Here is a 22,758-nt window from a genome sequence, read left to right as displayed (position 1 = left end):
TCCACCCTGCTCCCTCACCAGAGGACGACTGGAGCCTTGGGGATGCTGATTTCTGAGAAACTCTCCTGCGCTTGTGAGCTTAAGTGGAGGGAGGGAGGGATGTGGAGTGGGGGCATGTGTGTGCTTACACACACATTGTTGTGTACCAAGCCAGGCACACTTTTTGGACACCAGCAGATGCCCAGAACTGGGTGTGCTCAAATACTCCAAACTGCATGGGCATACAGGCATGCAGAAGAGATAAAAAACCCCCCAACAGACACACACGCGTGCGCGCACACACACACCCACACCTGGAAGCAAACACAAACACAGCCACACAGACTGGAATAGAACATCACATAGTTAAACTGGAAACACTACCATGCCTATCCACTCTTGATCTGATTAAATACACAATTGCTTCTCCCCATTCCCTTTTTCTCCCCGCCCCGGCCATGTATGTCATTCATCTCCATACACACATAAACACACATGCACAAGCCATGTACATGTACACGCAGGTGTGTGTGCATACACAAGCCCACAGGCAAATACAGTTTCTCCAGGTGCCTGTCTCCTCTCATCTTGCAACTTGGTCTCTAATCCCCATCAGCCACTCAGTCAGCCCCCTTGGCTCCCTCCCTCCCCTCTCCCTTCTCTCTTGGATGGCTTCCCCTCCCCCTCTCCAGATGTCTGAGCCATCTCTCTCTGATTCATCCTCCTCAGGAAGGTAACGTGACCCCCTCCCCATCCCACTGCTCTCTGTATCCAGGCTGGGAAGATGAAGGGGAGATGGGGGACGGGGAGAGGAAGGAGGGGAGGCCGTGGTTGGCTGTGCGTGGGGATGGGAGGCATTGGCTCGGGGTCTCCTATCTCCTCTTTTCCCTCCTTTCTTTGGAATCTCCACTGTCACCTTGGTTCTCAGTTTTTTTTTTTTTTTCTCCTTTAGCCTGCTGCTTCTACCTGTTCCAGATCCCTTCATTCCTTCCTCCTCCCCTGCCCCCATCTCTTCTCTCTTTTCTTCCTCTCCACTCCTCCCCATTTCTTTCCCCGCAGAGCTGATGGGCTTTCTTCTGGGAAAGTCGAGCCACTGATGGAAGCGAGAAGCCACTGCTGGTTATAGAGAGAAAGCACGTGAGTGTGTGTGTAGGGAGGGGGAGGTTAGAAGGAGGGTCAGTGCCAGGAAGAGGTGAGGAGGGGGGCGAGGACCGTTTCTGAAAGAGTCTCTAAGCCCCTGACAGACAGCCCTGACCCCGGTTTCCAGAGTCTCAGGGTGTGGGTGCCCTGCGTGTGCCCACGAGCACCCCTGTGTCCGCAGTTCGTGTGTGTCTGGCGTGTGTCATTGTCATTCCCCCCTTCCCTGCCCACGCCCCCGCACCGCTCTCTGCCAGCACCGCAGCCCCCTCCAGGCTTCCTCCCTCCCTCCCCTTCATTCCTGCAGTGGCTGCCCCCTTGCCACCCTCTCCTCTCCCCTGCCCCCTCCCCATTTCCGTCCTTCCCCCCCACCCCCGCCCACGGCTGGTCTCCCTTCACCGGACCCAGCTCGCTGATGGATTCTCTTTGCGCAAATCTGTGCGTCATCGCCCCCCACCCCCGGAACCTCTAGCTGTCCAAGCCCCCAGCCCCAACCTCTCTGGCAGGAGATACGGTCGAAGGGGCTGGTGGCAGAGAGGGGATATCTCTGACGTTGCAGGTCCCCCTCCCATCGCGTTCAAACCTTCCCTTTAAGCGGTGGAGAGAGCTGGAGTTGAGTCACCCCCCCCCACCTGCGCAACCCCCTCCCCACCTGCTCTGGTCTCGCCCTCCAATCGTCCTTGGGGGAGGGGAGCGGCAGGAGGGAAAGCGACTGGGGGAGGGTGGGAAGAGATGGGCCGAAGGGGGCACAGCGGGGGGCCTTGACACAAGCAACAGTCAGGGGACAGAAGGACAGGCACACCTTTTCCTCCAGACACAGCACGGGTCGTGAAACAGACACGACCCAGAGGCACACACATCCTCATTCTTTCCCCCTTCTCTTCCGACTCGGACCCTTCCCGATGGGATTACCAAAACCGCAAGATCCACCCATCTGCCCCTGTCAGGGGACTGCCACCCGCACCGCCGAGCCGCGGACAGCGCCCGCAGGCGTGCAGATCTGTCCCTCTGCGCTCAGGTTCACGCCGTCCTTGGGCGCGTGGTCTCGGGATGGGGAGCCCTGCCCCCTGCTCTGCTCTTGAATCTTTATCCTTCCCCTCCCCAGTATCGATCTCCCACTGGTACCCAGTCAGACGCTGGGGCTACCCTTTTTCTATTCCACTCAGCAACGCGGGCTCCATCCAGCAGCTCCAAGTTGCTCTGCAACCCACCCTCCCGCCTTCCAGCGCCTCTGCATCCACCCTTCCATTCATTCTCCCATTCATTCATTCATCCTTTTCTCCTCGTCCCTCCTTCATTCATTCATAGCCCCCCGCCCTGCCCGCTTCATCATTTCATTCATTCATTCATTCATTCATTTCCCGGAGCTCCGCTAGCGCACACCCCTTCAGCCGAAGGCCCCAGCGCGCAGGCGCAGGCCAGGAGAGGCAGGCACCCTCCAATCGTCGGGCGTCCTTCCTCCTCCGGGCGGCCGCCCGCTTCCCCATGAATGAACATTGACGTCAATGGGGCGGGGCGCGCCCACGTGACCCCGCGCGCTCCCCTTTATAAGGCGGTGGAGGCGCGGGCGCTGTCCAGCGTGCTGAAGCCGGAGCGAGCGAGCCGCCCGGAGCTGCGCCGACCCAGCTGAGCCCAGCCCACGGGACGCCAGACCTCGACCGTCGCTCGTACCCCGGCCACCGCTCGGAGCCGAGGCGGACGCGTCCCGATCTTCCCCTGTCCCCACCCTGCCCCGACCCTCCTCTCCACTTCTCGCGTCGTGACACCAGCTGGTAAATACTCCGCTGTTCGTCCCTCAAACCCTCGGCAGCCAGCCGTGGGCGTGAGGGAGGGTTTTCTCTCCTCTCGATGGGGGTGTTGCAAACACAGCGGGGAGCCCCCTGGTAAGGGTCCCCGGTAAACGGGGGAGTCGCAGCTTTTTCTCTTGCTGCTGAAGTCGCCCACGCACCATCCGGGGAGTCCTACGGGGAGGGAGCAGAGATTTTTTTCCCCCATATTGCTGCTGCTTAGTACGTGGGCGATGGCAGTGAGATGGCTCAGGGAAGGGGGCGAGGAGGCCCTGGGTAAGCGAGGGCTTCGGGGGTTATTTTCCCATTTACACGGCTCCAGAGATCGGCACAACATCTTCCCCCTTTGCTCCTAAACGTTCCTCTTCTGGGTAAGATTTGGGGGATCAGGGAAGCCCCGGGTTTCCTGCTGAAAGGTGGGGGAAGGGAACGTATACTTAGAGAGGGGAATTCTTACAGAAATCCTCTTTTTTTGGTCCCTTCTATTTTTCAGTCTCCGGCAGCCCCTTGGTCATGAAAGCCCTCAGATTGTCGGCTTCCGCCCTCTTCTGCCTTCTGCTGATCAACGGGTTAGGGGCAGCACCCCCGGGTCGCCCTGAGGCGCAGCCTCCTCCTCTCAGCTCTGAGCATAAAGAGCCAGTAGCCGGGGACGCAGTGCCCGGGCCAAAGGATGGCAGCGCCCCAGAGGTCCGAGGCGCTCGGAATTCCGAGCCGCAGGACGAGGGAGAGCTTTTCCAGGGCGTGGATCCCCGGGCGCTGGCCGCGGTGCTGCTGCAGGCACTCGACCGCCCCGCCTCGCCCCCGGCACCAAGCGGCTCCCAGCAGGGGCCGGCGGAAGAAGCAGCTGAAGCTCTGCTGACCGAGACCGTGCGCAGCCAGACCCACAGCCTCCCGGCGCCGGAGAGCCCGGAGCCCGCGGGTCCGCCTCGCCCTCAGACTCCGGAGAATGGGCCCGAGGCGAGCGATCCCTCCGAGGAGCTCGAGGCGCTAGCATCCCTGCTCCAGGAACTGCGAGATTTCAGTCCAAGTAGCGCCAAGCGCCAGCAGGAGACGGCGGCAGCAGAGACTGAAACCCGCACGCACACGCTGACCCGAGTGAATCTGGAGAGCCCGGGGCCAGAGCGCGTGTGGCGCGCTTCCTGGGGAGAGTTCCAGGCGCGTGTCCCGGAGCGCGCGCCCCTGCCACCCCCGGCCCCCTCGCAATTCCAGGCGCGTATGCCCGACAGCGGGCCCCTTCCCGAAACCCACAAGTTCGGGGAAGGAGTGTCCTCCCCCAAAACACACCTAGGCGAGGCATTGGCACCCCTGTCCAAGGCGTACCAAGGCCTGGCCGCCCCGTTCCCCAAGGCGCGCCGGCCGGTGAGCGCACTCCTGGGCGGCTCCGAGGCGGGCGAGCGCCTTCTCCAGCAAGGGCTGGCGCAGGTGGAGGCCGGGCGGCGGCAGGCGGAGGCCACGCGGCAGGCCGCGGCGCAGGAAGAGCGGCTGGCCGACCTCGCCTCGGACCTGCTGCTCCAGTATTTGCTGCAGGGCGGGGCCCGGCAGCGCGGCCTCGGGGGTCGGGGGCTGCAGGAGGCGGCGGAGGAGCGAGAGAGTGCAAGGGAGGAGGAGGAGGCGGAGCAGGAGAGACGCGGCGGGGAGGAGAGGGTGGGGGAAGAGGATGAGGAGGCGGCGGAGGCGGAGGCAGAGGCGGAGGAAGCGGAGAGGGCGCGGCAGAACGCGCTCCTGTTCGCGGAGGAGGAGGACGGGGAAGCCGGCGCCGAGGACAAGCGCTCCCAGGAGGAGACGCCGGGCCACCGGCGGAAGGAGGCCGAGGGGGCAGAGGAGGGCGGGGAGGAGGAGGACGACGAGGAGATGGACCCGCAGACGATCGACAGCCTCATTGAGCTGTCCACCAAACTCCACCTGCCAGCGGACGACGTGGTCAGCATCATCGAGGAGGTGGAGGAGAAGCGGAAGCGGAAGAAGAACGCCCCTCCCGAGCCCGTGCCACCCCCCATGCCGCCCCCGCCCCCACCCACGTCCGCTCCCCGCAGCCCCGCCCCCCGTCCCCGCTCCCGCACGAGACGAGCTGCCGGACTGGAACGAGGTGCTCCCGCCCTGGGATCGGGAGGAGGAGGAGGTGTACCCGCCAGGGCCGTACCACCCTTTCCCCAACTACATCCGGCCGCGGACACTGCAGCCGCCCTCGGCCTTGCGCCGCCGCCACTACCACCACGCCTTGCCGCCTTCGCGCCACTATCCCGGCCGGGAGGCCCAGGCGCGGCGCGCGCAGGAGGAGGCGGAGGCGGAGGAGCGCCGGCTGCAGGAGCAGGAGGAGCTGGAGAATTACATCGAGCACGTGCTGCTCCGGCGCCCGTGACCGCCCTCCCCGGCCCCGCCCCCGCGCGCCTCCGCCGCGCGCGCGCGCGCGCGCCGCCGCCCCCCTCCGTGTTGCCAGCTCCCGCTCGGTGTTTGCATGCGCCCCGGCCCTGCCCCTTGGCCCTGCCCCCGTCCCCGGGCTGCGTCGGGATCTGCCAGACCCCCCTCCCGGGTCCAGAGCCCGAACTCCCAGAGCTCACCCGCGGGTGACCGGGGGCCAGCCCAAGAGGGCGGGTGGTTTGTGCGAGTTCCGACCCCACGCGGGGCCCCGGCCCCATCAAGTCCCTCTGGGGACGTCCCCGTCCGAAACCGGAAAAAGCAGTTCCAGTTAATTGTGTGAAGTGTGTCTGCCTCCAGCCCTTCGGGCCTCCCACGAGCCCCTCCAACCTCTCCAAGTCGCTGTGAATTGACCCCTTCTTTCCTTTCTCTGTTGTAAATACCCCTCACGGAGGAAATAGTTTTGCTAAGAAATAAAAGTGACTATTTTATTAGGACTTTGTTCTCGGTTATTCACCCGTCCCCTTGGGCCTGTGTGGTCCTTCCCAAGGGGCGGTGAGGGAAGCGCCAGCCACAGTCCCCATCTCCTCCTGCTTCCTGCCCCCAAACTAAGGCGAGCGGTAAGTGGGGAAAGTCCTGAAACTTTTTAGAGAAGAATATGGCTCGCACCCATTAAGAAACCCGAAATTCCACTTCCAGCTTGGGGGATGGTGGTAAAGTCATCTTTCCCCAGGGCTTGACAGAGAGAGGCCCAGCGGAATGCAATAAAAGAGCCAATTGTCTGCGATGAGTCCAGCGACCTCTGGTTCAAAAGAAAAAGGCGACCGCAGAAGGTGCCACAGCTCTGGGCACCAGTGGGCTTTTTCCCAAGATTCTGGGGCCGCATTACGGAGTTTCCTGTGTTCACCCACCCATCTCCCTCCACTGCTCCCTAAATTCCTGGTCCTAGATACTTTGCAAGAAATGCGGGGAGGAGGGAGTGGCAGCCACAGAGACACCCTGGCTAAAGTCACTTCTTAACTTTTTTTTTTTTTTTGAGACAGGGTCTCACTCTATTGCCCAGGCTGGAGTGCAGTGGTGCAATCACAGCTCACTGCAACCTCGACTTCTTGGGCTCAGGTGATCCTCCTACCTCAACCTCCTGAATAGCTGGGACTACAGGTGTGCACCACCACGCCCAGCTAATTTTTGCATTTTTTGTAGGGATGGGGTTTTGCCAGGTTGCTCAGCTGGTCTGGAACTCCTGGGCTCAAGCTACCTGCCCACCTTGGCCTCCCATCTTAAGCCTTTTCTAATCACAGGTACTTGTGAACTGATTCAAATTAAACTGGGTAAATGAAATCCCCACAACAGACCCGCATCCTGAAGAGTTGTTCCTCCTTCCGTAAAGGCAGCTCAGGGAGTTGGGGGCAGCCTGTTTGGAGACGCATTGGGCATAAAAATCCGTTTAAGGTAGGGTGGCCAGATAAAATACAGGAAACGGAAATTTGAAATTCCAGAGACACAGCAGATGCAGTTTTAGAGTTAAGTGTGTCCCAAACACTGCATGGAACACATTTATCCCTAAAATGATTTGTTGTGTATCTGGAATTCTCATTTAACTGCGTGCTCTCCGTTTCTTCCCAAGGCTGGCAGGATCCCCTTGGCCTCCTGATGATGCCAGCAGCCCTGCCTTCCTTCACAGAGCTCGAGGCCAGCAAAGTCCAGAAATGCTTTTCCTTTTATTTCAGAAGAAAGGAAATAAAGGCAGACACTTCCCCCTCCCCGCCCCTCCCAGCTCCTGCCTCATCCACACCTGAAGTGAAAGAGGGCCAGGGCCAGGACCAGGGTCCCATAAAGCTCGCCCTTCCCGCAACCCTTCCTTCCCTCAAAGTGGCAAGGTTAGAAAAAAATTAACTATGTTGTTCCTCCCTGGCACTGGATAAAGGCCCCACTGCAGCCAAGGAGAAAGAGGGGGGCCAGGCTCCCCTCCCAGGCAGAGAAGCTGCCTGGCTGGCTAGGGGGAGGGTGGAGGTAGGTTATGGGACAGAGAGGAAGAGAAGTGCCCTGAAAACCTTTTCCCTTTAACCTGACATATTTATATATTTACAGTTATTAGGGAGGGGAGGACATCTGGGGTGACATCAGTTCTGCAAAGGCAGGGAATAAAAGCCAAATAGCACCCCCATCTGGGTCACATTTTCCTGCCTCCTAGCTTCTAAAACCTTCAGTGGGAAAAGGGGAAAGTGGAGGTAGGGGGTAGAGGGAGGGAATGTTTGAAGGGCCTGAGCCCACAGCTCACTCCGAAAGAAGGTGAGGCAGCAGAGGAGGCGCAGCCGAGTCCCACCAAGAATAGGGCCCTGGGCAGAGGAGAAGTAGCCATTCCGCCATGCTGCCAGGACCCCATCGCCACGCCCCGGCCCAGCAGGGGCTATGCCAAACCCATCTCCTCCAGCACACTCCGCGGCGACTCATCCTCCTAAGGCAGACAGACAGAGGGTGACGCAGAGACACCAGGAGAGGCCGACAGGGTGGGCAAGACAGCAGTCACGAGGAAGAGTCAGACGGGGGAGGCACAGACACGGGGGAGGGGGAGAGAAGCCAATGTGAGCCCAACGCCGGACCAGCGAGCCCTTCAGGGGGCGCCCACCAGCCTCCCAGGGCCAGCCCCAGAGCCAGCCAACAGTGGGGTCCAGGTTGAGTCCATCACCACCCAGAGAACCCAAAGCCAGGACCTTGGTAAGCAGGGGACCCGCCTTGACACCTGGGGGTAAAGGGAGTGAAGCCGGGACAAGGAGGTGGGGGATCTTTCTGGGGCCCTGGGGGGGTACAGCTGACTGGGTCCTGTTTTTCAGAGTGGGGAAAGGCAGTGGGAGGTGAGTGCCAGGTCCCTGAGGGAAGGTGAACCAGGCTGCAGGGAGATGCGTCATTAGGGTCTGAGTGCAACTCTGGTGACATGGTGGGTGTGTGTGCCAGGGCATGTGTGTGTGTACCAGGGTGTGTGTGTGCGTGTGCATCCGTGTGGGAGGGTGAAGCTCAACCAGTGAGGTGGCAAGTTCAGTTCTGCCCTCTCTCCCACTGCAGAGATGAGCCCCCCCTCGCCCCCTATCTCTCCCCCTCCTCAGAGCCAGCTCAGGCCGGGCTCGCTCATCACTGCAGATTCCGGTGACTCATCTCCCTGCACCAGGGCTTGGTGATGGCACAGCAGAGAGGGGGCAGGCAGTAATGGGGTGAGGGTGGGGGCGCCGGGGAGCAGGGAGAACCAACATCCAGGTGCCCTCTGCCAGCCCCCAAAACCCCATAGCCTTTTCCTCCTGAGACACAGAGGCTTTGGAGTATGTGTGTGTTAAAAAAAAAAAAAAAAAAAAAGGAAAAGAAAAAAGAAAAGAGCAAAAAAAAAAAAAAGAGGGGTAGGGGAAGAAATCAGGGAAGAAAAGAATGACCTACCAGGTGCCCCTTCTCCAATTCTCCAAGCAACCCTTAACTCCAGAGCAAACCCTTAACCCTTTGGCGTTAAGCCTTGCTCAGAGAATTGGACAAAGGAGACTGGGTGGCCACGAGACATCTGGGGGCTTGGGGGAAGGACAGAGCTTGGAACGAGGGGTGCACAGGTGGGCTATCTGCCACCCTACCTCCCACCCCATGGGGTCAGGGCTTGAGGGTAAGCTGGAGAGCTGGGCGTCGTGGGGGTCAGATACCACAGGGAGGGGGGGCCCCTTGGCGACGGTGGGCAGGGCAGGCAGGGCGTCCAGGGGAGGGAGGACCCTGTCCGCCACTGTGGGCTTCCTCCTCCTCCTCACTGTCCCTGGCCCGTACCTCCTGCAGTAGGTCAGCCTGCTCGATGGCTTTCAGCACACTCTTCTTGGAGGTGTCCTGGACGTCCCCCCCCATCAAAAACTCATCCAGGATGAAGTAGGCCTTCTCAAAGTTGAAGATGATGTCCAGCTCGCACACCTGGGAGGGCAGGGAGAGGCTGAGTTGAGCATGGAGGAGCAACTGGAGCCACTTCCTTTTTAAGACCATGCTTCCCTCCTTGGGTTCTGCCCCCAACCTCCAAGCCTTAGTAGTTGGTTCAGCTTTTTCACTTTTTTTGTTTCGTTATTTTGTTAGAGACAGGGTCTCTTGCTCTGTCGTCCAGGCTGCAGTGCAGTGGCACGATCACAGCTCACTGCAGCCTCAAACTCCTGGGCTCAAGTGATCCTCCTGCCTCAGCTTCCTGAGTAGCTGGGACTACAGGTGCATGCTATCACGCCCAGCTAATTTTTAAAATATTTTGTAGAGATAGGGTCTTGCCATGTTGGCCAGGCTGGTCTCGAACTCCTGGCCTCAAGTGACCCACCTGCCTCAGCTTCCCAAAATGCTGGGATCACAGGCGTGAGCCACCGCGCCTTGCCTTGGATCAGTTTTTTCCCTCTTCCTCTTGCCTCTTTCCTCCTGATCATGAAACATTAGTTGCCTTATCTACCTTTGTCTATGGTTCCCCTTGCCTTCCCCCCAAAATCTGTGATGTTCTTCCCACCAAAGGCTGCGGTAGCCCCGCTTCCTGGACGCTGTGGGGCAGGGAAGGAGGGAATTCTGGACCATGGGGTGGAAGACTTGAGTTCCAAGCAGGGCTCTGTCACTAACCATCTAGCTAAACATGTCATGAAACATCTCTAAGTCTCAGTTTTCTGGCCTCAAAAATGGAGATACCAACACTTACTGCTAGGATGGGATAAGGAGCAAACAAGAGGACCCAAAAGCACTTTATAACACAAATTATGGAGTTACTACTACGCCCCATCTAAGATCTCAGCTGTCCCTCAGATAAGTTAATTCAGAATCTCTGGGAGTGGAAACTGGACATTGCTATTCAAAAAAATGGCCGGGCGCGGTGGCTCACGCTTGTAATCCCAGCATTTTGGGAGGCCGAGGCGGGCGGATCACGAGGTCAGGAGATCGAGACCACGGTGAAACCCCGTCTCTACTAAAAATACAAAAAATTAGCCAGGCGTAGTGGCGGGCGCCTGTAGTCCCAGCTACTCAGAGAGGCTGAGGCAGGAGAATGGCGTGAACCCGGGAGATGGAGCTTGCAGTGAGCCGAGATCGCGCCACCGCACTCCAGCCTGGGTGACAGAGCGAGACTCCGTCTCAAAAAAAAAAAAAAAAAAACAAAAATTCTCCAGAAAATTCCAATGCAAATCCAAGATCAGGAACCAGTGATAAAAATCTGAATATGGGGCTGGGTACAGTGGCTCACGCCTATAATCCCAGACTTTGGGAAGCTAAGGTGGGAGGATCACTTGAGCCCCAGAGTTAGAGACCCAGCCTGGGCAACATAGCAAGACCTCATCTCTAAAAAAAAAAAAAAAAAAAAAAAATATATATATATATATATATATATATATATATAAATTAGCTGGGCATAGTGGTGTGCACCTGTAGTCCCAGCTCCTCAGGGGACTGAAGCAGGAGGATGGCTTGAGCCCAGAGGTTAAGGCTGCAGTGAGCTATGATTGTGCCACTGCACTCCAGCCATAGGAAGCACTCCTCCAGGTGACAGGGTGAGGCTGTGTCTCTAAAAACTAAAAATTTGGGCCGGGTGCGGTGGCTCACGCTTGTAATCCCAGCACTTTGGGAGGCTGAGGCAGGCGGATCACGAGGTCAGGAGATCGAGACCACGGTGAAACCCCGTCTCTACTAAAAATTCAAAAAATATTATCCGGGCGTGGTGGCGGGCGCCTGTAGTCCCAGCTACTCAGAGAGGCTGAGGCAGGAGAATGGCGTGAACCTGGGAGGCGGAGCTTGCAGTGAGCCGAGATTGCGCCACTGCACTCCAGCCTGGGTGACAGAGCGAGACTCTGTCTCAAAAATAAATAAATAAATAAACAAAAATAAATAAAAATTTGAACTAAACAAAAAATCTGAACTTGGTCTCTGTGTGAAAAGTCCGAGCTAAGCTCTAAGTGGAGATTAAGTGCCTGATCCTGCCCCCACTCTCCCCACTCAGGGACGATTATGGGACATGGTTAATAGGCTTAAAGCTTAAAAAGGGAAATTAATTACTGTTCTTACTGTTTCAACTTCACCTCTCCCCTGAGACTTCCAGGGCAGAGACTGGAGGGGCCTCAAAGTTTGGTAGATTACCAAAGGGGATTGCTTGGAATGGAAACTCGTGGGCAGAGGAGACTTACACTGCCAAAGTATTTGTCTAAGAGCTCCACGTATCGGTGGATCAGCTCCAGTGTGATGAGCTCATTGTCTTGGCCCTCGATGGCGCAGCAGAAGTAGAGGCTGGCATATCTGCGGAGAGGAGCGCATGAGACATCGCTACAAGCTTGCTTCAGGACCCAGGCATTCTGGGCTCAAACCTCCCACCAGCCTGGGGGTGGTCTGTGCCCTGGCTGGCCACAGGTGAGATGGCCCTAGGGCATGTAAAGAGTAACTCACCTGCCTCTTTGTGCTATCTTAAAAACATGCAAAGAACGCATGCTTTTTCCTTCCTGCCCTCTGACCTCCTAAGTTTGACTCAGCAAAAACCTGAGCCAAGTAATTTACCTGCTCCGAGGAGAAGGAAGCGGAAAGGGTGTGTGTGTGCGTGTGTGTTAGGAAAAGTAGGGCAGGACCTTTGACTGCAAGGGACATGCGCAGTGGGGCAAGACAGGGCCCAAAGGGACGCCTGAGTGAGGCAGGTGTTGCGCGTGAGCAAAACCAAGTGGTAAACAAGAACTTCTTTAAGAAGAGTTTGGGGAGAAAAAAAAAAAAGGAAGCTGACATTCATTACTGTCCTCCAGATGTCCTCAGCTCCCAGGTCTCCCTGACCTAAGGGACGACCATTTCTCAGCCATTTTAACCCACTGCCCAACTTGAATCTAGGCAGGTCTGAAAGTAGGTGGGGAGTCACCTCTTATAGACAACTTTGAGGTCCCTCCACTCCAGGAAGCTGCACATCTTGGGCTTGCGAGCCAGGACAACCTGCATAAGCTCGCGCACCATCTTCTTCCGTTCCTTGTCCGAAGTGGCCAGGTACCATTTTTGCAGCCGCAGTTTTCCCTGCCGGCTGAATAACAGCATGAACCGCATCTGTGGGGGATGGGAGGGCAGAACCGAGGGTAAACACACATTCCCCAAACTCATCTCCTGCTAATTCTTCTCTACTTTCTTCCAACATCCAGCCCCTTGCTCTCAACGCTGGGTGTTTCCACCAGCAGGGGGAAGTCAGAGCTTCTGAGTCTGTCATTTGGGTTCAAATCCTGGCTCTATTAGTTATGCAAGGCCTTGGGCCAATTACTACTGTAAGTCTCTGGGCCTCAGTTTCCTTATCTGTAAAATGGACATCATACCTGCCTTGCACAGTTGTTAGGTGAGACTAAATGAGTTGATATATGCAAGTCCCTAGCACAGGCAGGCAGTATAACATGTTAGCTATTATTATTATTTTTTTTGAGACAAAGTCTCTCTCTGTCGCCCAGGCTGGAGTGCAGTGGCGCAATCACTGCTCAGTGCAATCTCCGCCTCCCAAGTTCCAGCGATTCTCCTGCCTCAGCCTCCTGAGTAGCTGGGATTACAGTTACGTGCCACCACGCCCAGCTAATTTTTGTATTTTTAGTAGAGACGGGGTTTCACCATGTTGGCCAGGCCCTGGTCTCGAACTCCCGACCTCTGGTGATCCACCCACTTCAGCCTCCCAAAGTGCTGGCATTACAGGCATGAGCCACTGCGCCCAACCGTTAGTTATTATTACTATTATTACCATGATTCCCTGACCTCTTGCTTTCTGGTCTGCTTTCTAAAGGTAAGTAAAATGCTTAGCACAGTGACAAGACGACAGTAACCGGTGCCAAAGAAATGCCTGTTCTCTTCCACCCTCTCTCTATCTATCACCATGCTGAAATCTGATATTTTGTCCCTGGAGAAGCTACCTCAATTTTCCACCCCATCATAGCCATAAGATCTTAATGATCTCCCAAACATATCACCCTCCAGTGCCAGGCCTATGCCCAGGGGTATCCTCTTCTGTAGTATGTATCTCCAACACCACACAGGGTATGAAGATGCCCAAATCCCATCTTCCTCTCTGCAGGCACCCAGGCATTTGGTCTTTGACATTTCTCTTTAACTTTTCTTCCTTTTAGGGTGCCTCCTGCTAAGCGCCCACTCCTCCCCAGACACCAGGTGACCAATCTCCCTCAGTTAGGGCCCCGCCAACCAGGGGGTTCCCCTAAAGAATGTCTGCAGAACAGACAGCAAGTTGGGTCAAGGGGGATGGAAGACAGAACCCTCACTGCCCAGTGTACCCCAGCTTCCCAGTTCCAGGGGGTCTGGGCCACATCCTGGAGTCTTCTCCTTCCCCCAGTAGCTCTTCTATTCATGGATATGCCCAGGGTTGGAATTCCCGGGTGTGTGGCACTGTACTAGCTTAGTAAATGAAAAATCAGAATTAAGGAGGGGAAAAGAGGGGCGCTGGGGAGCCTCGTGCGGCGCTCAGATAGGGGGGTGGGGAGCAAGCAGGAAGACGGAAGGCCTGGGTTCCGGAAAGAGAGTGGGATGGGGGGCAGAGAGCCCCGGAGCCCGGGATCCCAAAGCCTGGGTCCCTCGGAGCAAAACCACGAGTCCACTTCGCTTCCCTACCTGGGCCCAGCCTCTAGGCAAGCACGGCCACGAACCCAGTAGGGCTGTCCCTTTTCCAACCCGGAAACTCCCCTCCCACACCCCTCTCCCCACCCAGGTCCCCGCTCCCGCCTGTGCAGCCCAGGAAGGGGGTCTCGGTGACAGGTGATCCCCGCTCCCTCCCTCCGCAAAGAGACCCCCGCAACCCTCTGCTTCGGGTGGCTTCCCTGCAGCGGGGATCGAGGGACCCCCAGGGGCCAAGACCCGAGCGCCCCTCCCGGCTCGGGACGGCCCCGCCGCCCCTTCGTCAGCCCCCGCTCGCCCTGCAAATGCGCCCCCTCCCCGCCCCTCTCCCGAATGCCACCTCCCCCTCTTCCTCCCGAGCCCGGCTCGCCCACCCGCCGAGGCAAGGGAGGCCTCTGAGGACCAGAGGGAAGACAGGGCGGCTCACCCCGAGGGCGGCCCCCGAGGACCCCCGCAGGTGCAGCCCACGCCCCTCGCTTCCCCCTCCCCTCCCTCTTCGCACAGCCTACCATCCTGCAGCCTCCGGCTCGGCGCGTCCCACTTCGGCCACCGTAGGCGCCAGTCCCACTCCCTTTTTTATCCTTTCTCCGGCTTCCCTCCCTCTCGGTCGAAGCCCCGCCCCGTCCCGCCCAGGCTCTGACTCCCGGCGCGCCACGCACTGCGCAGGCGCCGACGCCGCGGGGAGCGCGGGCGGGGCTGGAGGCGGAGAAGCGGAAACCATGGCAACCAGGTCCTTGACTGCAGCTTCTAGGAGCCCGGTCGTCATGGTAACGCGGCTGTCCTGTGGGCTGGTTGGAGGATGGGGGAGGAGGACAATGAGGTCCTCGCGCTTTGGAGCCTTATGGGGCAAAAAGGCGGGAAAAGGGGTGAGAGGTGAATGGGACGATCATTGGAGTTCGAAGCGCACGCAGGACTCCTGGAAGGGGAGTGGGCCGTGAAAAGGGAGAAGGGTGGGAATTAAGTGTAGGCGAGGAGGAGTGACCTGGAAAACAGAAAGACAAACGGTCATGAGAAAAGTATAGAACTCAAGCTAAATATCTATTGAAAGCGTGGTAGACCCACCCCTCTAGTTTTTTCCTTTTTAGAGACAGGGTCTAGCCGCGTCACCCAGGTTGGAGTGCAGTGGTGGGATCGTGACTCTCTGCAGCCTTGAACTCCTGGCCTTAAGCGATCCTCCCGCCTCAGCCTCCTGAGTAGCTGGGACTACAGACGCACACCGTCACGCCCAGCTAATTTTTAATTTGTTTTTGTGTAGAAACGGGGGTCTTACTATGTTGCCCAGTCTGGTCTCGAACTCTTGGGTTCAAGAGACCCTCCCGCCTCAGTTTCCCAAACTGCTGGGATTACAGGCGTGAGCCACCGCACATGGCTTCTGATCTTAAAGTAAGAGAAATGTGTAGAAAATGAATAAAAGAGAAAAGGAGAGGCTGCTATAAAAGGCATGTAAGGGGAAGTGGGATGAACGTGAATTGAGGCAAAAGGGGAAGAAATAAAGAGCATCTTAAAAGGTTAACTTGGGTCAAAACTCAAAAAGGGACAGATGTAACCCAAATCTCAGTGTGAAGATGAGGTGGATGTACGTTGTAATATGGGCTTTTAAACTGAATGTGCGTGTGTGTCTACGTGTTACTGGAAAAAGGGGTCCCAATCCAGACCCCAAGAGAAAATTCTTGGATCTCATGCAGGAAGGAATTCAAAGCAAGTCGCAGAGTGCGATGAGAAGAGGGAGTTTATTGAAAGCTACACCCTTATGGAGTAGGGCGTCCTCAGAAAGCAAACAGAGGAACACGCTGTCTTAAGTTTTTCTTTTCTTTCTTTCTTTTTTTTTTCTTCTTTTTTTGAGACAGATTCTTACTCTGTTGCCCAGGCTAGAGTGTAGTAGCATGATCATAGTTCACTGCAGCCTCCACCTCCTGAGCTCAAGCGATCCTCCCACCTCAGTCTCCCAAGTAGCTAGAACTACAGGCATGCATCACCACAGCCAGCTAATTGTTGTATGTTTTGTAGAGACAGGGTATTGTCATGCTACCCAAGCTGGTCTGGAACTCCTGGGCTCAAGGTATCCACACTCCTCGGCCTCCCAAAGTGTTGGGATTACAGGCATGAGACACCACCCCTGACCTTTAAGTTTTTCTTATATAGGGGTCTTGTTTTTGTAGAGACTAAACTAAGCTGAGTCAATGTGCAGATGGGCCAATGGCATGACAAAATTTATTATTCTGTTAATTTAACTATCCTTGACATTCTAGTAGGTAAGGGGTAAGTACATCAAAGCAAAACTATAATTATCTTTCTTCCTTTTTTTTTTTTTTTTTTTTTGAGACAGAGTCTTGATCTGTCACCCAGGCTGGAGTGCAGTGGCGTGATCTCAACTCACTGCAACCTCCACCTCCTGGGTTCAAGCCATTCCTGTGTCTCAGCATCCCTAGTAGCTGGATTACAGCTACATCCTTCCATCTCAGCCTCCCAAGTAGCTGTGACTGCAGGCATGAACCAGTGCATCCAGTTAATTAAAAAAATATTTTGTTGGGAGGCCAAGGCGGGCGGATCACGAGGTCAGGAGATCAAGACCACGGTGAAACCCCATCTCTACTAAAAATACAAAAAATTAGCCGGGCGTGGTGGTGGGTGCCTGTAGTCCCAGCTACTCAGAGAGGCTGAGGCAGGAGAATGGCGTGAACCTGGGAGGTGGAGCTTGCAGTGAGCCGAGATCGCGCCACTGCACTCCAGCCTGGGTGACAGAGCGAGACTCCGTCTCAAAAAAAAAAAAAAAAAAATTTGTTGTAGAGATGGGGTCTCACTACTGGGATTGTAGGCATGTGCTACCACGCCCAGCTAATTTTTGTATTTTTAGTAGAGAGGGGGTTTCGCTATGTTGGCCAGGCTGGTCTCGAACTCCTGACCTCAAGCAATCCTCCTGCCTAAGCCTCCACACCCAGCCAGAACTATAATTATCTTAAAAGCACATATTGTTATGGGTCTTGGGGCATCTGGATTTTCTGTAGTTGGAGGAGTCTGTCCTTGCAGGTATCTTTAAGCTGTTTCCCCAACTGTAAACAGCTATGGGTTGTGACTGACAAGAAATGTGCCTTGTTAGTTTCAAGACGGAGCTGAACTTAAAATGGCTTTATGCTGGCTCTCTGAGGCTCCTGCTTCCCTAGCACAAGTGATAAAGAGGTCTGGATAGAAGGATAAGAGAAAATCTTAAATTTTGTCATGCAGAAAAGTTAATGATAGATAATTGTTGACAACTAATGTGCTATTATTTTTGAGTAGCACATGATGCAAGTGTTGGTAAGGCCTCACCTCCTGTCTCCACTTTATTTATTTATTTATTTTATGTATTTATTTTTTTGAGATGGAGTCTCGCTCTTTTGCCCAGGCTGGAGTGCAGTGGCGCAATCTCGGCTCACTGCAACCTCCACCTCCCGGGTTCAAGTGATTCTCATGATTCAGCCTCCTGACTCAGCCTTCTGTCTCAAAAAAAAAAAAAGAGGACAGTAGTACATATCTTGCAAGGTGGTTCTGAGGATTAGAGGTAATGTATAGAATGTATAGAAAGTATCTGTAAACACTTCATAATGGTACCTATCATTTCCTCTTCCCAGCCTCTTCTTTTTTTTTTTTTTTTGTTTTTTTGTTTTTTTTGGTTGTTGTTGAGATGGAGTCTCGTTCTTGTTGCTCACGCTGGAGTGCAGTGGCACGATCTCAGCTCACTGCAGCCTCCACCTCCCCGGATCAAGCAATTCTCCTTCCTCAGCCTCCCAAGTAGCTGGGACTACAGATACCTACCACCATACCCCGCTAAGTTTTATATTTTTAGTAGAGATGGGGTTTCACCATGTTGGCCAGGCTGATCTCAAACTCCTGACCTCGAGTGATCCATCTGCCTTGGCCTCCCAAAAGTTCTGGGATTACAGGTGTGAGCCACTGCGCCCGGGCCCAACTTCTTTCTTCTTTTACTTTTTCTTTTTCCTTTTGCTTTTGTTTCCTTTTCTCCTCTGCCTCCACCTTAGGCTTTTCAACACCATCGTCTAAGATATATGACATATACTAGTGGAATATCTTACCAGTGGCATAGATTGTTGGCTGCCTGAACTATTGTGGTGCTACTTATTTATTTATTTATTTATTTATTTTTTTTTTGAGACAGACTCTTGCACTGTTGCTCAGGCTGGACTGCAATGGCATGATCTCGGCTCACTGCAACCTCCACCTCCTGGGCTCAAGTGATTCTCCTTGCTGGAACTCCCAAGTAGCTGGGATTACAGGTGCATGCCACCACACCCAGCTAATTTTTGTATTTTCAGTAGAGACGAGGTTTCACTACGTTGGCCAGGCTGGTCTCGAACTCCTAACCTCGTGATCCACCCGCCTCGGCCTCCCAAAATGCTGGGATTACAGGTGTGAGCCACCAAGCCCGGCAGCTATTTATTAGGTCAGGAATAAAATGGCACAGATAGTTAGCTGGCTGGACTATCCTGGTATCATTTATTAGGTCAAGAATAAGATCAATAAAGCAAGTTGTTAGGGTTAGAAAGGATAAATCATATGGAATGAAAGCAAGGACTAGAAGTTTGGCCGGGCGCGGTGGCTCATGTCTGTAATCTTAGCACTTTGGGAGGCGGAGGCAGGTGGATCACCTGAGGTCAGGAGTTCAAGACCAGCCTGGCCAACACGGTGAAACCCTGTCTCTACAAAATACAAAAAAATTAGCTAGGCATGATGGCGGGTGCCTATAATCCCAGCTATTTGGGAAGCTGAGGCTAGGGAATCGCTTGAACCTGCAAGGCAGAGGTTGCAGTGAGCCTAGATCGTGTCATTTTACTTCACTCCAGACACAGCAAGACTCTGTCTCAAAAAAAAAAAAAGAAAAAAGAAAAAAAGGAAATGTGCTTAGGAGAGAGATGAGAAGGTATAAGGAAGGAATGAGTGGTATGAGTGGTGAGATAAATAAATAAAGCAGGTTGGGTGTGGTGGCTCATGCCTGTAATCCCAGCACTTCGGGAGGCCGAGGTGGGCAGATCACCTGAGGTCAGGAGTTTCAGACTAGCCTGGCCAACATGGTGAAACCCATCTCTACTAAAAATACGGGCACCTGTAATCCCAGCTACCCAGGAGGCTGAGGCAGGAGAATTGCTGGAACTCAGGAAGCAGAGGCTGCAGTGAGCAGAGATTGTGCCACTGCACTCCAGCCTGGGCTACAGAGCAAGACTCTGCCTCAAAAAAAAAAAAAAAAAAAAAGAAAAGGAAAGAAAAAGAAATAAAGCAGAGGGCCAGGCAGCAGCTTGCAGAAGTTTGGAAGCTCTAGAGATATCAACTCCTACACTTCTTGGAAAGCCGACACTCTTTAAAATTCCTTGCCTCAATGTGATATGCCTAACTGCAGAAAAGATAGGCTTCATGAGAGAATTGTTAGAAATGTGGGTTTTGCAGCCAGGCACAATGGCTCACACCTGTAATCCTAGCACTTCGGGAGGCTGAGGTGGGAGGATTGCAGGAGCCCAAGAATTTAAGACCAGCATGGACAACCTGGCAAAACCCTGTCTCTACAAAAGATACAAAAATTAGTCGGGCATGGTGGCACACACCTGTGGTCCCAGCTACTCAGGAGGCTGAGGTGGGAGGATCACTTGAGCCTGGAAGGTGGAGGTTGCAGTGAGCCAATATCTTACCACCACACTCCAACCTGGATGACAGAGCAAGAACCTGTCTCAAAAAATTAAAGAAATTACAAATGAAAAGAAATACGGGTTTTGCTTGTAGGGAGTCATAGAATTCAAGTGGTTGAAACTAGAGGTGTGATCTTGGCTCACTGCAACCTCTGCCTGCCAGGTTCAAGCGATTCTCCTGCCTCAGCCTCCTGAGTAGCTGGGACTATAGGCGTACATCACCACACCCAGCTAATTTTTTTGTATTTTTAGTAGAGACAAGGTTTCACCATATTGGCCAGGCTGGTCTTGAACTCCTGACCTCAAGTGATCCACCTGCTTCGGCCTCCCAAAGTGCTGGGATTACAGGCATGAGCCACCACACCCAACTTGGATTTCTTCATTGTTAGCGAATGATGAATGTGGAGGATCTATGAGTTAGTTGATCTGATACAGCTTGTGCATGGAGATGAATTGAGATTTGATGCAGTTGGCAGTTGAGAGTCATTATGGTTGTGTGAACCAGTGAATAACTTGGTGAAAACAGTGCTAAGAAAGTTAATCTTGGCCAGCCACATGTGGCTCATGCTCATAAGCCCAGCACTTTGGGAGACTGAGGTGGCAGGATTGCTTGAGCTCAGGAGTTTGAGACCAGCCTGGGCAACATAGACCCTGTTTCTAGAAAAAATAAAAAAAATTAGCCAGGCATGGTGGCATGTGCCTGTGGTCCCAGCTGCTTAGGAGGCTGAGGTGGGAGGATCGCTTGAGCGCAGGAGGTAGAGGCTGCAGTGAGTCTTGATTTTTCCACTGCAATCTAGCCTGGGTGACAGAGCGATACCCTGTCTCAGAAAAAAAAAAAAATTAATCTTATAGTCATATGTGGGAGAATTTGAAAGGACAACTGGAAAGCTGAAAGATCGTCTGAGAGTTTTGGGAATCCTGGCTGCAGGATGAAATGGGAGGGACAAATCAGGAGAGATGCCTCAAAGGAGCTGGTGATCTGAAGTTGATCATCATCCAAATAGAGAGGATGGGAGAAAAATCCTGGAGGGTTAGTGGTGCCACTTGTATAAATGGAAACATGGAAGAGGTGAGATTCTTCTTCTTCTTCTTTTTTTTTTTTTGAGATGGAGTCTCACTCTGTCACCCAGGCTGGAGTGCAATGGCATGATCTCAGCTCACTGCAATCTCCGCCTCCTGGGTACAAGCAATCCTCCTGCCTCAGCCTCTTGAGTAGCTGGGATTACAGGCGCCCGCCACCACACCTGGCTAACTTTTGTATTTTTAGTAGAGACGGGGTTTCACCATGTTGGCCAGGCTGGTTTTGAACTCCTGACCTCCAGTGATCCACCCGCCTCGGCCTCCCAAAGTGCTGGGATTACAGGCCTGAGCCACCGCGCCTAGCTGAAGAGGTGAGATTCTTCTTCATCATTAGGAATGGTGTTTGTACCGTCATCCTGCAAACCACACTGACACCTCCTCATGCCTTTTCTCATGTGGTTGTAGAGGTGGTTCCTGTGGTGGTTGAGAGGGTGGCCAGATGGCTTCTGAAGCCTCTCATCTTTGTGAGTCTATGATCCATGTTCCTCCTTGCCTTTTTTTTTTTTTCAATTTTTTTAGAGTCAGGGTCTCACTCTATTGCCCAGGCTGGAGTGCACTGGTGTGATCATGATCACTGCACCCTCAAACTCATGGGCTCAAGTGATCCTCCTGCCTCAGCCTTCCAAGGAGCTGAGACTGTAGGCATGCACCACCATACCTAGCTATTTTTAAAAATTTGTTTGTAGGGCTGGGTGTGCTGGTTCACACCTATAATCCCAGCATTTTGGGAGGTCGAGGTGGGTGGATCACTTGAGGTCAGGAGTTCAAGACCAGCCTGGCCAACATGGTGAAACCCTGTCTCTACTAAAAATACAGAAATTAGCCGGGCGTGATGTCGCACACCTGTAATCCCAGCTATTTCGGAGGCTGAGGCAGGAGAATTGCTTGAACCCGGGAGGCAGGGGTTGCAATGATCTGAGATCTCGACACTGCACTCCTGCCTGGGCAATAGAGTGAGACTCTGTCCCCCCAAAAAAAAATTGTTTGCAGACACCAGGTCTCGCTATGTTGCCCAGGCTGGTCTCAAACTCCTGGGCTCAAGTGATCTTCCTGCCTTGGCCTCCCAAAGTGCTGGGATTACAGGCGTAATCCCATACACTACACCTGGCTGGAACACTCTCTGTGGTTGATGTTTGTCGTTCTTTTCAGCACTCAGGTTCTAACCCCCCTTCTTGGAGTGTGGGAATCCCCTGTCTTATGAATCTAGGAAGGAGATAGACCAACCTCCCAGAGTAGCATTTGCAATTTCCAGATATTCACTTTTGCAGTGTTGTTTCTGGGCATAGCATGGGTATGTCAGCTGGACTCTGCCCATCTGTGCACCTGCCAGACTTTGCTCCAGGAGAGACTGGGGTGGGCATGAGGAGATGGAAGGTAGTTCAGACCCTGGCAGAAGGACAGAGGATCAAGTTCTTAGGGTGGCAGTGGAGTGGCGCTAATAGCAGTGTCTTGCGTCCACAGGACAGGCAGGGGCACAGGTATGATGTGGGGCATTGTTCCTAGCGCGATAGTGTGAGACCTCCCTCTAATTTGTTTCTCTGGCTGCCCCAGCGATTCCCTGAATTGCCCAATTTCCTTCCTTCCTTCCTTCCTTCCTTCCTTCCTTCCTTCCTTCCATTCCCTTCTCCTCCTCTTCCTTTTTTTTTTTTTTTTTTTTGGAGCCTCACTCTGTTGCCCAGGCTGGAGTGCAATGGTGTGATCTCGGCTTACTGCAGCCTCCGCCTCCAGGGTTCAAGCAATTCTCCTGCCTCAGCCTCTCGAGTAGCTGGGTTTACAGGTGCCCACCACCATGCCCGGCTAATTTTTGTATTTTTAGTAAAGACGGGGTTTCACCATGTTGGCCAGGCTGGTCTCGAACCCCTGACCTCATGTGATCCACATGCTCGGACTCCCAAAGTGCTGGGATTGCAGGTGTGACCCACTGCACCCAGCCAGTTTCCATTTTTTTAAAATAAAATGAAATAAAGTAAGTATTCCATTGTCATCTCAAACTTCACTTGCCAAAAACGTGTTGCCACTTCCTTCCCCTGAAATTATTCCCTCTTAGTTTCCCATTGCGGTTGATGTTACTGCCTTTTTCTAGCCTTGCAAGCTGTAAGCCTGGGACATGAGGGGGGTAACATGAAATTGTGGCTTCTTCAAGGGCCCTAGGGAAG

At 54.1% G+C, this 22,758-nt stretch overlaps 2 protein-coding genes across 3 annotated transcripts; one reads left to right on the top strand and one right to left on the bottom strand.

Annotated features, from left to right (window-relative positions):
• Positions 1-830: 830 nt before the first annotated feature.
• VGF (VGF nerve growth factor inducible) lies at positions 831-5,755 on the top strand. Its single transcript, XM_030797348.1, is given in 5 exon segments — positions 831-1,116; positions 2,669-2,888; positions 3,397-4,896; positions 4,899-4,934; positions 4,937-5,755. Coding segments are annotated over 3 exon segments (1,842 nt in total). The 5' UTR covers positions 831-1,116; positions 2,669-2,888; positions 3,397-3,416; the 3' UTR covers positions 5,263-5,755.
• A 1,205-nt stretch (positions 5,756-6,960) lies between these two features.
• On the bottom strand, positions 6,961-14,471 carry AP1S1 (adaptor related protein complex 1 subunit sigma 1). 2 transcript variants are annotated; one of them, XM_003276578.4, is made up of 5 exons: positions 14,360-14,471; positions 12,121-12,299; positions 11,411-11,519; positions 9,054-9,191; positions 6,961-7,716 (listed from the first exon to the last, which is right to left on the bottom strand). In XM_003276578.4, exons 1-5 carry the CDS (start codon positions 14,360-14,362, stop codon positions 7,669-7,671), a joined length of 477 nt encoding a protein of 158 aa, XP_003276626.1. In that variant the 5' UTR covers positions 14,363-14,471; the 3' UTR covers positions 6,961-7,668. The 2 variants fall into 2 exon arrangements, with proteins under 2 accessions (XP_003276626.1, XP_030653207.1); XM_030797347.1 differs by lacking the exon at positions 14,360-14,471 and adding an exon at positions 14,278-14,332.
• Between the last annotated feature and the right edge of the window lie 8,287 nt (positions 14,472-22,758).

Source organism: Nomascus leucogenys, chromosome 17 (genome assembly GCF_006542625.1).
Source record: "Nomascus leucogenys isolate Asia chromosome 17, Asia_NLE_v1, whole genome shotgun sequence".
NCBI lineage: Eukaryota > Metazoa > Chordata > Mammalia > Primates > Hylobatidae > Nomascus > Nomascus leucogenys.
The sequence above is the reverse complement of the archived record's forward strand: the minus strand, read 5'-3'. Positions and strand labels throughout refer to the sequence as shown.